Source organism: Globicephala melas, chromosome 5 (genome assembly GCF_963455315.2).
Source record: "Globicephala melas chromosome 5, mGloMel1.2, whole genome shotgun sequence".
NCBI lineage: Eukaryota > Metazoa > Chordata > Mammalia > Artiodactyla > Delphinidae > Globicephala > Globicephala melas.
In genome coordinates this window covers 65,588,673-65,602,711 of record NC_083318.1, presented here as the reverse complement: position 1 = coordinate 65,602,711, position 14,039 = coordinate 65,588,673, and the positions used below count along the sequence as shown (strand labels likewise).

General features: G+C 41.3%; 1 protein-coding gene across 7 annotated transcripts in view; it reads right to left on the bottom strand.

Annotated features, from left to right (window-relative positions):
- Positions 1-14,039, bottom strand: part of LIMCH1 (LIM and calponin homology domains 1) — a 342,005-nt gene that overhangs the window by 82,694 nt on the left and 245,272 nt on the right. For 3 of the 7 annotated variants that reach the window (XM_060299274.1, XM_030881130.2, XM_030881132.2), the window contains exons 1-3: positions 10,944-11,159; positions 10,378-10,573; positions 3,939-4,191 (exon numbers count right to left, since the gene is read on the bottom strand). In XM_060299274.1, the coding sequence (XP_060155257.1) occupies positions 3,939-4,191; positions 10,378-10,573; positions 10,944-10,967 (473 nt within the window). In that variant the 5' untranslated portion in view covers positions 10,968-11,159. Of the gene's footprint in view, positions 1-2,609; positions 2,877-3,938; positions 4,192-10,377; positions 10,574-10,943; positions 11,160-14,039 lie in introns of those variants that run through there. The other 4 variants (XM_030881128.3, XM_060299272.2, XM_030881126.2 and 1 more) reach the window with 2 other exon arrangements.

Below are 14,039 nucleotides of genomic sequence, written 5' to 3'. Positions count from 1 at the left end.
ACTAACCGTGATTCTAGGTTTGTACACAGAATGGGAGCTGTCATAAAAGATTGTACTGTTTTAGCAGAAAATAAACCTCCCAGTTACTGAAGAGGCACAGTATACTCGTGGAATCCCCAGCCTTTGCCCACTCTTTTCTTTTCTCTACGTCATCATGATTCCTGGCTGTGCTGAGTTCTCTTAAACTATCTGCCCATTTGTCTCCCCTTGCTCTTTTGGATAACTCTAAAGATGATATGGAGTTTCCTTAAAAAAATTAAAAACAGAACTATCGTGTGATCCAGCAATCCCACTTCTGGGTATATATCCAAAAGAAATGAAGCCAGGATCTCAAAGCGATCTTAGCACTCCTATCTCATTGCATCATTATTCAAAATAGCCAAGATGTAGAAACAACCTAAATGTCTATCAAGGGATGAATGGATAAGGGTAATGTTGTATATACATACAAAGGAATATTATTCGGCCTTATAAAAGAAGTAAATTCTATAATATGTGACAACATGGATAAATCTTGAGGACATTAAGCTAAGTGAACTAAGCCAGTCACAGAAAGAAAAATACTGCATGATTCCACTTATATGAAGTAGCTAAAGTAGTGAAATACGTAGAATCAAAGAGTGGCATGGTGGCTGCCAGGGGCTGAGGGAGGATGAAATAGGGATTGCTGATCAACAGGCATAAAGTTTCAGTTAAGCAGGATGAATAAATTTTAGAGATTTGGTGTATGATATTGTATCTGTAGTTAACAACACTGTATTGTACAGTTAAAGATTTGTTCAGAGTGTAGATCTCATGCCAAGTGTTCTTACCACAATACAATATTTTTTTTAAAAGGAAAAAATAAATGGCAAAGGATATGAGAGAATTTATAGAAGAAGAAACCCAAGTAGCCAATAAACATGGTATAATAGTCAACAGCATTAGTAATCGTGGAAGAATCAATTTTTTTTAAATGAGATTTAAAAAATCAAGCAGATTGGCAATTTTTGAAGATAACAAGAAAAAAAATACATCATAAAGATGATAGTGTCTTTGGTAAATTTTAGTTAAAGACTTTACAGATGTGATAAAAAATGAAGGTATGTGTGTCAAGGGTATTAAGGTTAAAGATTTTTTATAAGTTCATACTCTTATCTGTATCACCTATTACCTATTTCCACTGTGCCCTAGACTTGAAGACAGAAGCAGAAAAAATCTGAAAAACGGTAAGGGGATAGATTTCATTTTTGTATTCTCAGCATCTAGCCTGGTCTTTGATATAAGTAGAAGCTCAAATGATGTTGAAAAAGCATGTGTCTCACAAGGTCTCTGAACCAAAATTTAAAGAATATCTGGATTTATTTTTCTTTTGAAGATTCTATGACATTACCCTTCATTATTTCAGAAACCCAGAGAGTTGCTTGTAACATTAGCACAGTTTTATGTTAGAGTTTTCTAGAAGCACATACATGTTTAGGACAGACAAGCCTGTTTGTGGGATACCACAGACAGAAAGAATTACCTCCTTGATGTTTTATCAGTACAAAGCTACTCTAGGATTAAATCCATAGAAGTCAGTACTGGAACTTTCACTGAAGATCTAGACCACAGCAATAATCACACATCGAGTTGTATGGAGGAATGGAAGACATTCCATTCAATGTGTGTGAGGCAGCTGTGGCACTATGGCCAGAACATCTGGATCTGGCCACCAGGTCAGTGGTGACCAGCTCTGAGATGGTCAAGTAACTTACTTTCACTGATCCTCAGTTTACTCTGCTTGAAAATGGGTATATCACCTACCTTTTAGGATTAAATGGAACATCAAGTGGCAAAGGAATTTCAGTTGTCAAACTGTTATGAATTTCAATTTGTCAAATAAATTTTGGTCTCACTGTTATTTGTTAGTATCTCTGTGGCTATTATATGAGAAAAATTAATCAGCTTCCCCAAACACTACACAAAACTGTAGAACTATAGTTTTCTGTGACTTCAATTGCTAAAGGTCTCTATCTCACATGTAATATGAGGCCACCAGGACTGTATACTAGTGCCTTTGTTACAATTAAGAGAAGTAATTACTCCATTCTTTGTTTTTGAATCAATGAGCTTTAGAAAATGAGTCAAATAAACCTAATCTTACTTACTACTCCCTTGGGACAAAGAAAGTAAGTGGATTTTTGTCAGCCAGCCACTCTTTCTAAAGAGAGTGTTCCCCGTTCCAAAGAACTATTTTCTAGTGATGTGTAAAGTAAGATAAGAGCCATTTAGGGGTAGTGTGAAAATTAACAAGCCATAAACAATTGAAAAATAAGATGTTATTGCAAGATAAATCCTGCAGCCCACAAATGACTGACCACACATACTTGACCAGGACAAGGTCTACTCAAGCAGCACAAAGCTCCCTCTTCACCTCCATTTAAAAGAACCAGAAACTCAGCAGAGACAGTCCTGAAGACAAAGACTATTAGCTATTTCTATCTGCTTGCTGCAAGTAGGAAATAATGATGCAACGGATAAAGCAGGAAGTGGGAAAACAAGATGGAAACTCCATCACACCAGACAGATTCCAAACCTCCAGGCATGCACAAAGCCAGCCAGGCCTGTCCTTGGCCCGGAAAGCTAACCTGGCAAAGCGCTGTGCTGCTGGCATGACCTTGATTCCAGCTTGCTCTAGCCTTCTGCGCTTTTGGATTTCAGCAGCATCTTCCTCTTCAGACTTGGGAGCTGGTGCCACCGCAGCCCCCTCTGGAGGAGGCTGCGCCTTCCCACTGCCGGTGGGTAATTCTAACCCACCACCAGGAGGCTTCCCACCAGGGTCCATTCGGCGGACGGGGTCCTCTTCACAAGGAGACCCCACTTCACTTCCCTCTTCCTCTATTGTTTCAGGATAGCTAGTGAGTTGGACAACATAATTGACCAAACTAACAGACTAGGCTGGGGAGTAGATCCCATGTCATCTCCCGGTCATTCTGATATTACTTCCACTTAAAAAATATCATAGCATGCAATATGATCCTGGTAATGTGAAAAAAATTAAATGCAGCCATTTTTAAATTAATACAATGCATCATAATCTCGACATTGATTAAGAGCTATTTCAAAATTGATATTGAAAGGCAAAAACCTTTTGTTCTAGAAAGGTATAATTCATGTTTTGTTCAATAATTAGAACTTTTAATGTTTATTCAATCAGCAATCATAGATAATAAAGGTGGACTACAAGGAATAACCATGCAATGATAAGGGTGGTTTTGCTGAAAGGGATTAGACGAGACTGTTTAAGTTTCTTTTATTGGACTCTACGGTTCTTGAAGGCAGGGACTCTATCTTAGCTACCACTGGGTCCCCAAAGCCTAAAAGATAGTACCTAGCATGTAGTAGAAGCTCACTAGATGCATACTTGCTGAATAAATGAATGAATAAATACAAAAACATAATCAGAGATTAGGGGAAAGACTGCTGGTTTCTCTCAAGAGATGAGAAGTCCAATGTTTCTTCCATTTCATTATGACTGTTTCTACATGTGGCTCAAGCATGTTCATGCATCCCTTCAATAACGCTTGAGCTCATATCTAGATAAACTTACATCTAGATAAAAGGTCTTACTGCACCTGATCTAACAGGAGTGGGAGTCAGTCTCCACAGAAGGCCATGGATGACAGATGTTCTCAATGTCCTGTCGATAGAGCTAGTTTCAAAAATCTGCTCGTTAAAATCTGCTCATTAGACCAGTATTGGTTGAATACCTACTGTGTGCCAGGCACACCTAGAACAGGTGCCTTCACGAAGCTTATATTCTATCATGACAATCCCTCTCTGAAGATGTGTCCTGCCCACCTCCATCTGTAATCTGACACCAAAGTTCTAAAATGGCTCTTTGAGCTCATTCTTGTCCTGGGGCCATAATTCCTGTACCACAAGCCAGGATGGGAGCAGCGCAGTCCAGGTCTTACCTGAAGGGCCTCTCCCCACCCAGGGGGGAGGTGGCAGTACTCCAGCTCTTCCGATATTCCTCTCGCTCTGCTTTCTTCTTTCTCAGAGGTGCGGGGACGTAGGCTGTCTGGTTGCTTTTGTTGGGGAGGTACTGGTTAAAAGGCACTGCTGATTTTGGCTCACCGTGGGATGTCCGCCTCGCAGACATGTCATCCTTCTTCACATCCGGCAGCTTCCGATGGGGCAAGTCGGATTCAGAGTCGCTTCCTCTCCCTGGGAAGAGAGGATGGGTGCTGAGAAAGTGTGCTGGGCTAGCAATAAAGTTCCCAATGGCAAGTATGCAGTATGGGGGATGTGGTTACATCTGTGGGTTCCCGGGATTACTTCCTTAAATTATTCACTTAACAAATCTAAAGTATCAGTCGAAATTAATCCACTCTGGGAAAAGCTCTCCGTTCTAATCAGGAAAAAAGAAGTCAAATTAAGAAAAAAAAAAGAAGAAAGCTTAGCTGTATCTGAGAGTTACAATTAACAACACATTTGCAATAGAACTATACGCCTGCTCAGATCCTTCAACTCTCAGAAGAAGAAACATAAATTTACCAATGGAGTTTTTACTCAGCACCTGTTGTTGCATGTCTTACACTGCGCTAGATATTCTGACAAATAAGAATTATGAAGGATTTATAATCCTTTGTCTTTGAGGTACCTTTAACCAACTCATGAAACACCTGGAGAATATCAGTTATAAAAAAATCAACGAGCACAGACATATAAGAACTATAGGAATTCAGAAAAATGATCAGTATGGATTATACCAAGGGTTTGCCTTCCAGGAAACAGCTTGAGTTATAATAAGTGCGTATTCCTCTACCTCGGAGCCCTTCCTGGTACCCATAGCTGGGGGCAATCTTTGTTTCCTATGAACACTATGGCCCGAAGGTCTATTTCTCTTCTGATGCATTATGCTTTCTACCTTGTATTTTGAAAATAAGGGCTTTATATCCTTCACACTGTACTTATCACAGTGTCTTTGGGCACAGTGGGTATTCTTAAATGATCAGATGAATCAATGAATTAGTTTGGCTTAAACAGTGTTTTACACAACACAGAGGAATTCAATGTTACCAACATCAGTCTTTTGTTGGTCAATAGCCCCCATAATTATATTGTATCCTTGTTTCCTGAGTCTCATCTCACCAGATTTCTAAGATCCATTAGAGTGAAACTGTCATGAAAACACACACTACTGTGACAGGCAGCCACCATTTGAATGCTGGTTGAAAACTCTTAATCACTGAGAGCATTATGAAAAGGTTCTTCAACTCCACTGATAGCAAATAGAAATTGACCTCCTTACCCGTGTGAAAAGAACCTTAAACTAAGAGTCGAGCGATGTGGCAGCCTAGCAGAGTGGGTAGTGCAGGGGGTTAAGTCAGATCCACTTCATTTTGAGCTCTGACACTCATTAGTTTTGTCATTTGTCACTTCACCACTCCAAACCTCAGTTTCCCAATCTATAAAGTGAGGATAATAATATCACCTACTTCATAGTGCTGCTGGGAGGATCGGATACATGTAAAACTCTTGGGTACAGTACTTGGCCCCGAGTAAGCGCTTAACAAACACTGACTACTCTTTATGCCATAATAGTTCTGGATCTGCCACTGATGACCTGTGGGCTCCTAGGCTTGCCTCTAACACACTTGCCTGTCCTTTTTCTGCAAAAATAGGAATGAAATGAATTGCCCTGGAGATAAAATGATTTAATGGCTTTTAAAAAATGGTGAAAGTTAAAGCATTGACCATAAACAAGTTGTTCATTGCTGCAGATGAAATATTCAATTTATGAATTATTCATGCCACTTGCTTTCAGCCTCCCTTCTGAAGTTTTGACCATTTCATTACTTGTTGGTTTTTGATTCATAACTTAACTCCCTTCTCACCCTGTCTTTTATCAAGTCTATCTGTCTCAGTGTCATAATAAAATATTTAGAGCCCCCTGTGAATGCTTTATAACAAACACTAATACTACCTTAACTTGCTAAGCACTTGGATTTGTTTCCCTATTTGATATTATCCCCATTTTACAGTGGTAGAAACAGAGGCCCAGAGAGACCCAAAGAGCCCTTTCTCCATGGCTGGTAAGTAACAGCTCCAGACTCCAGTTTCTGTTCTCCAGATTCCAGCCCAAGAAAGACCCCTAGTTGCTAGAAGGGAGAGAAGCATAGCCCTGGGGAAAGGAAGGATCAGACTTTGCTAAAAGGATGTTGTCATCATGATGTGCACTGTTGCAGTTTCCTAACTTTGGGCACAAGTAGAGAATAAATAGCTCCTTCCTCTGCAACACACTTCTCTTGGAAAAATGTCCTTTGCCTAAAGCATCCTGACTAGGGGAAGAACTGTATTTTGCTGAATAAATGAATGAAAGAAAATGATTCTTCAATCAACTATGAAGGCTTAGTATGGATTAGAGTTGTCTTGGTTCCCCCCCCCCCCCACCCCATTCTAAAATCCTGTAATCTATGAAACTTATTTTGGTACAATATCTAAAAACATATTGTCCATAATATACTGAGAGTCTCAAAATAGGTTGTTTAACACATAAACAGATAACCTTTTTTTTTTTCCCCAATTAGCCTTTGATGAATGTCTTCAACAGGCACTTCAAGAAAAGTTAATTTGCAAATGCCCTGAGGCAGAGTGGCTCAGCTGAAAGAAGCATAACGTTTTGGACCTAGAGACCAGGATCTAATTTCAGCTCCATCATCTACTAGCTGTGTGACGGAAATTGAAGCCCTCTGTACCTCAGTGTCCTCACTGGAAATAAGGAGGTGATAATACAGCTCTCCCAGGTTGTCATGATGATTACAAGAGATGTAAAGCACCCAGATAGTGGCTGGTGAGGTATACTTTCCATAAGTGTTAGAACCCCTCTTATCTCAGGCCAAGACTTCAAAAGATCTTTTTTTTTTTTTTTTTTTGCGGTACACGGACCTCTCACTGCTGTGGCCTCTCCCGCTGCGGAGCACAGGCTCCGGATGCGCAAGCTCAGCGGCCATGGCTCACGGGCCCAGCCGCTCCGCGGCATGTGGGATCCTCCCGGACCGGGGCACAAACCCGCGTCCCCTGCATCGTTAGGCGGACTCCCAACCACTGCGCCACCAGGGAAGCCCAGAAAGATCTTGACTTGACTTCACCCTGAAAACATGAAAATGTACTAGGGTGGCATCTCCATCTATGCCCAACATTGCACGTGATGAGGCGGACATACTTTTATCAAAGTCTGATCCTTCCTTTACGCCTGGGCTACATTTCTCTCCCTTCCAGCAACTAGGGGTCTATCGTTTTTTTTTTTTGTTGTTTTGTTTTTTTTTTTTGCGGCACGCGGGCCTCTCACTGTTGTGGCCTCTCCCGTTGCGGAGCAACAGGCTCCGGGCGCGCAGGCTCAGCGGCCATGGCTCACGGGCGCAGCCGCTCCGCGGCATGTGGGATCTTCCCGGACCTGGGCACGAACCCGTGTCCCCTGCATCGGCAGGCGGACTCCCAACCACTGCGCCACCAGGGAAGCCCCGGTCTATCTTTTTTTATGTATCTTTACCATACACACCGCCAACCCATTGCTTTTTCATCTCCTCTAACACTCTAATTTCTCTCATTCCTTATTTCTCTCCCTTAACTCGTCTTTTCTATAAAAGGTAAGAATATTTATTTAACAATATGCATTATGTTTATAAAATATGTTCTTAATTTTAAAAGCACCTGAGTGTAAGGTTTTGTATTTCCTGTTCAGGGAAGCTTATTAGTGGCCTCAGAAGGCATGCCAGTGAGGGTGAGGGAGGAGCTGGGTACCTATTTAGCAAGCCAGATTGGCTGAATTGACCCTGGAGATCCACAGCCTCCTTACCAGGTGGCTCTCGTGTCCAACCCATGGAATCGTGGCACCTCTTACGAGTGTGGCTCTTGGTCATCCCTACTGAATGGGTCAGTGGACCTCAGTAATAATAAAATGAAAACTCTCTCTATTGAGCCAATATGTTGTTGGAGAATTTCATGGTAAGACTTTCCCTAATTGACTGTGAGTCCTAGGAAATAAGTTTTCAAGAATTAAAATGTTCTTCTAAATTTGCAAGTGTTTATTAGGACCAGCAATCTTCTTGATTATCATCACTTAAAAAATATACCATAAGCTCTAATGAAATACAACATCTATTTGGATAAAATTATACCACATTTTTTTAAGGCAGATAAAAAAGTGTTGTTTTTCTTTAAAACCTCATTAGGTCTTGATTAGTTTACAAGAACATAAGCCTGAAGGTATCAGGCTGATTGGTGAAATCTGTGTGTTAAGATGCTCTTTCATGGATGGTGTTTTGTGAAGCTCAATTTCATGTTTTTCTTTACATGGGAAAAACTTTTATGAAAAGACTCTGGCTTATCAATCTTAACTGCTGCAAACGAAATTGTGCCTCAGCACATATTAGTACAATATTAGTAATTACCATCTCAAATCCCTTCAAGATGTGGCTCAGTATAAACTCTGAACCTCTCGAAGCTGGTGACAGAATAAATAAAGGATCTGCATTACCAGTTATTAAAAACTAGGATGAGACAATAATAATTTTTTAAAACAATCAAAATAATATGGATGAAATAGTTTGGTTAAAATATGTTTCACAAAAGTAAATCTCCCTTTCAGTTATGTTAAAGGTCAATTAGATCATGCAGTTGGTATTGTAACTTCTAATACTGTGGGTGGGACTTAAGATGTCATGTAAATTTTTAGAAATGTTTTTCAAGCAGTTCACAATGCACCATGGAATTCTTTAGGAGTCACATACGATGTGGCCCTGAGGCTAATCTAGTTGTTGGAAAGTTTAAGTACTAAACAAAAGCGTTCAGTCATGCTAGAATTTGAAAAATCTATTAGGCAAACAGAAAGAAGTGTGGGTAAATTAAGCTTTAGGGTATAAGTTTTGGACTCACGCTTCTTGAGGCTAACATCGTTACACTACTTACAGCGACTTACGGCACTTAAAAACAATGTTAGGGGACTTTCCTGGTGGAGCAGTGGTTAAGAATCGCCTGCCAATGCAGGGGACACAGGTTCGAGCCCTGGCCCGGGAAGATCCCACATGCCGTGGAGCAACTAAGCCCACGCGCCACAACTACTGAGCCCGTGTGACACAACTACTGAAGCCCATGCACCTAGAGCCCATGCTCCGCAACAAGAGAAGCCACAACAATGAGAAGCCCGCTCGCCGCAACTAGAGAAAGCCTGCACACAGCAACGAAGACCCAACGCAGCCTAAATAAATAAATAAATAAAAATTACTTAAAAAAAAAAGACAATGTTAGGATGATTACTTAACCTCTCTAAGATTCATCTGTAAAATATGACTAAGGAATGTTTCACAGAGGACTAAGTCAGATACTGAGTATCTTGTAATATGTGCTGAGGGTTAAATGAGATACCAGGGGTCGAGTAATGAACTCAGGACCTGGGCATGTTAAATACCCAAGTATTTTGGTAACATAGAATTTTATAGCTGAAAGGGATCTTTTAGCTATAAAAGATAATTTTCATCTCAGACAGAAGACTTAAAGTCTCTAGAAACATTAGCTTCAGTCAAGCAATACATGAAAAAGAAATAGACACAAATAAAAAAATTCCCCACCAGCCTAAGTGCCTTTCTGCAAGCTTATACATGCAGAGCCAATCTATCTTCCCTTCCTAAAAGCACAAAGGTGCAAGATAAGTAAGGTAAACAGCTCTTGGAAAATATGTGTTCAATTTACATCAGGTTGCATGACCATACATTTTTGTAAAGAAAAATGATCATTCCTTTCAGGTGACATAAAATGCATGGGCTTTAAATCAAACCCAGCCTCAGAAGAAACAGGCAGTCTGGGCTGTGTTCTATACATTAATGGCCACCGGCATCGCTCTAGTCAATGGTCAGGTATCAAAAGAATTGCCCAAATTGTACCAATTACGGTTTCACAATCCCAAGCTTCAGAGCTTTCCTAAGTGTGTGCAGTGTGTTTCCAGTTTGCTGGAAGTTGATCTACTTTCACTTACACAGTGTGGTACTCACTCAAACATTTCCCTTCCTCGTACCTGGAGCATATAAACCTTCGGCACACTTTATGAGCTAATGGTCTGCACAGCGTCTTGGTTTACTGAGACCCAGGTAGGAATGATGTAACACATTTTCCAACAGAAGATACGCTCATTGAGGCAGTGTTCAAACCAGCTGCTGGCAAAGCCAACCAAAATTCTAAGGACCATGAGAAACAACATTAAGAGATTTTTTTCCCTACCAGTTTAGAATTACCAGATTCCAGCAAGGTGGATATGGAGTCTACCTTTCTAGGGCCAATCTCTCAGCCGGTGACAAGGCGGCCCTTGTTAATGTTTGATTCTAAGATGTGCAGTTTATTAAGGCTCCAACCTACCATCACTGCTTCCCCTGAGGACTACATCTGGCGAAGGTGTCTGCCGGGAACGGGAGCCAAAGGAATCCAGGCTATCGAAGGAATCATCTCTGCCGTGTCGAGGGGGAGAGAGGGAGTCACTGCGCTCAGAGTCCCAGCAGTCGATGTAGCCACTGTCTCGAATACTACGTTTAGGGCTCTCAACGTCATCAGTCTCCTGTTCAAGAAGAAAAAGAAAGGATTACAGACATCACAGCAACAGACATAGAGGCTACAAATATCAGGAAAATCAATCTCCAATGGTCTCCAAAAAATCCTGCATATAGAATCAATCTGGAAAGGCTACGGCAACCAGTTATCAAATTGATTATCATCTACACAACACTTCATTAAGCCTTCCTTGCTGCAACTTTTTCAATCCGAAAATCACACATATTAAAAAAAAAAAAAAATCCCCAAGCATCTCGTACTCCACAATGTTGGAAAAAAAAAAAAGTCCAAGGAACTGAGAATAAAAGATCATCAAGTTTGGATTCACAAGAATACAATGACAGATAAAAACAAAAATGAGAAACTAAAACCTTAACCTTGACCCATCTTTCAGGATCCATAACTGCATGTCTGTTCTGGGACCCAGCCCCCGGTTTAGCTGCACAACTGCTTCTGTTTATGCTGTCTGGCTAATGCACACAGCATTTGTTTTTGCAGCAGAATCAGTTCCGTAAAATCCTGGAGCAGCATGTTTCCATCTTCTGCTACCTTGAAGGGAAATTCCTGCTCTGAAAGGGAGCTGTCTTTCTGGGGCAAAAAATTAAAAAAAAAAAAAAAAAAGCAGGGAAAAATATGTGAAATGATTTTCCTGATGCCTCGGAAGAATCCAGGCATGCTCTCGCGCTCGGCCAGCTCTTGGCACTGGGGGAGCTGAAAGCACTTGTGGCTGACCCACATGTTCAGAGCAGTGAGAACAATGGCTGTCTTTGACAGCCTGTGATTATAAATTCTTTCCAGCGCAAGCAGCACATACTAAAACACTGAAACTCCAGCAGAAGAAAGGTCAGTCAAAGCCATCCTCACCCTCGAATTATAATAAAAGCCTTGTTCCCGCCAGTGTCTTAGCATTAATTACAAGAGTCCAAGCTGACGAAAACAGAAATAACTCCGGTCACTCAAAGATAAACCTCAATTTAATCTCTCCCAGACTGTTGCTTAAAATCAGGGCTGTGAAGGACATCCGCAAAGACTGGAAGGTCCCACTGAAGACTTCCTGGGATTCTCAGGCAGGTCCCCTCCCCATTCCCCATAGAAAAGAAAAAAAAAAAAAAATTCTCCGTGGTAGCAATTTTGGAAACTGTCTACACTGACTAATATGCTCGCCGGAGCCAAAGCCTTTTAGGAAGTGCCTTTGCCAGCTGCTTCTATCAATTATAACCAGATCCTCTGACACACTCCCCAGCAGGGGGCCCTTTGGGGGAACAGAGCAGCTGTAATTCACAAGGCATGCACAGTGGTCTTGCATCAGGAGAAGGAGTAGGAAAAAGGGGAAGGGCAGGGTTGAGGGGGGTACCCTGCTGCAGCCACACCGAGGACCCGATTAGTGCCCCTGAAGAACAGGTTGTCAAACAGCCTGGGGGACTACAGATGACATGACCCTCCCGAGGAAGGCAGAAATTCCAGTTATGGAAATTAAGGTATTTTAGTTTACTCGTAGGTCAAAGTTAACCAGGACTTGTACAAAAGCCAGGCCTGACTAGCAGGAAAAAGAATTCATGACTAACTGAAAAGTATACATCTAAATTGGATATGGTTTTGCATTTAATTTCTTTGGAAATGCAAGTAATTATCTTGGATTATTTATCCACTGAGAATAGGCTAAATGGCTAATGTTATTGAACACTTACTATGTGTCTGGGGCTATGCTTGAAGCTTTCTCTATGCTCTGTTCTTTAATCCTCACAACCTGCTCCCCAATGATGGGGTTACCATTGTCCCTATTTTATAGAGGAGAAAAGAATCAGAGAGGTTGAGTAAATTGACTCAGGTCACACAGTAATCAGCAAAGCTGTGATTCTAACACAAGACTCTGTCTTCAACTACCAAACAGTAAAACCTGGCATTTGATGAACTTTGGTACAGTTACAGCTGTCAACAACAGCATCACCTCTCCCAGCGGCTGGACACTTACTGCCTGCTTACTCAGTGGATGACACTAACCTGGATAATGTCCCTTCGCTAAACACTGTTTATGCCTAGATCACCAACCTACACGTGCTGCAAAAGAGAGACAGTTTAGAGTAGGTTAAAAGCATGGTCTTGGAAGCTCAGCTGACAGTTTAAATCCTGGCTCCACCCTTTGTCAGCTGTCTGACCTTGGGCAAGTTACTTTACCTTGCCCAATTTCAATTTTCTCATCTGTAAAATAGAGCTAATAATATTTATCTCATAGTATTGCTGGGAAGGTTAAATGTATTACTATATGGAAAGCATTCAGAAAAACACCTGACGCATAAGTGCTCGAAAAATGTTAGCTGTGTTATAATCACTCCTATGTATTCATCTGGCAGGTAAATGTCAATATATAAATCATAGAAAATTTATAAATGCAGTTAAGGACATAATCTTATATACACACGGATACTCTTCTATCTCCTTCTCCATTTATATCCCATAACTAGATGCCTTGGGCCCAATTTCCCATCAGGGAGGGCAGACACTCAGGAAGTCGAGCCACTGGTAACATCTAGAAATGACACAATTTTACAAGCTGCTTGGCACAGAATTACAAAACTGGATTTTCAAGAAAATAATATCAGGCAAGTTTCCCCCAACACCCAAATGTCTCCCCCACCCTATCCTACAGACCACAGGAGAACAGAAAGGAAAAAGAGAAAGTTGACATGCTTCTTGGAGCTCCAGCTGCTTTCTTGCAGCCAGTTATGGGAAAGAAAAACAAAAAGGCCGTTCTGTTCATGACTTTGTAGAAAGCCAAGAATTAAACCTTGGGTCAAGTGAGAGCTGGAAGCTGAACGGCAGGGTCAGTTTGACAAGTGAAAACCAGGCCACCTGTGGCCATCCTTGGCCAAGCTGGTCCCTTAGAAACCTCAGGGTGAAGCAAGAGGCTGGCTCTTTAGCCAGAAATGAAGATTTGGACATCCGCGGGATGAACAATTTTATTGGATTCCATCAAGTCACCCAGAGGCAAGCTTTGGGAGCGGGGTTAGAAGATATAAACCAACACAAAGGCTAGCACAGTCTAAGTGCTCTGTACTCGGGGTCTCTTACGTCGTCTACGCTTTCCATCTAGATGCCCAGTAGTGGCATCCTGTCTTCTACAGAGAGCACTCCAGGGAAAGGGGATAAGACTCAAATCTGTCCATTGTGCTAATTGCTGGTTGTTCTAGTAAAAGTGTGTTAATGAATGGGGTGTGAATTACTAGCTCCCACAATATTTTTGGATTATTTTACTCATCTGTCCTCTTCTTATCCTCCTTTGTCAGAGATAATGAGAACCAGCTACAGTTGGTGACTGACTTCTGGTATCTGAGAAACTCCAGATGCCTCTCTTTTACCACTCACCATTTTCTGCTTCCTTTGTGATTTATAAGGTGGCTAAATCCTATTCTGCAGTGTGTTAGGTTCTACTTTTCCAGCCTGATGAGCCATCTCTACCCTCCATACTCTCGTTG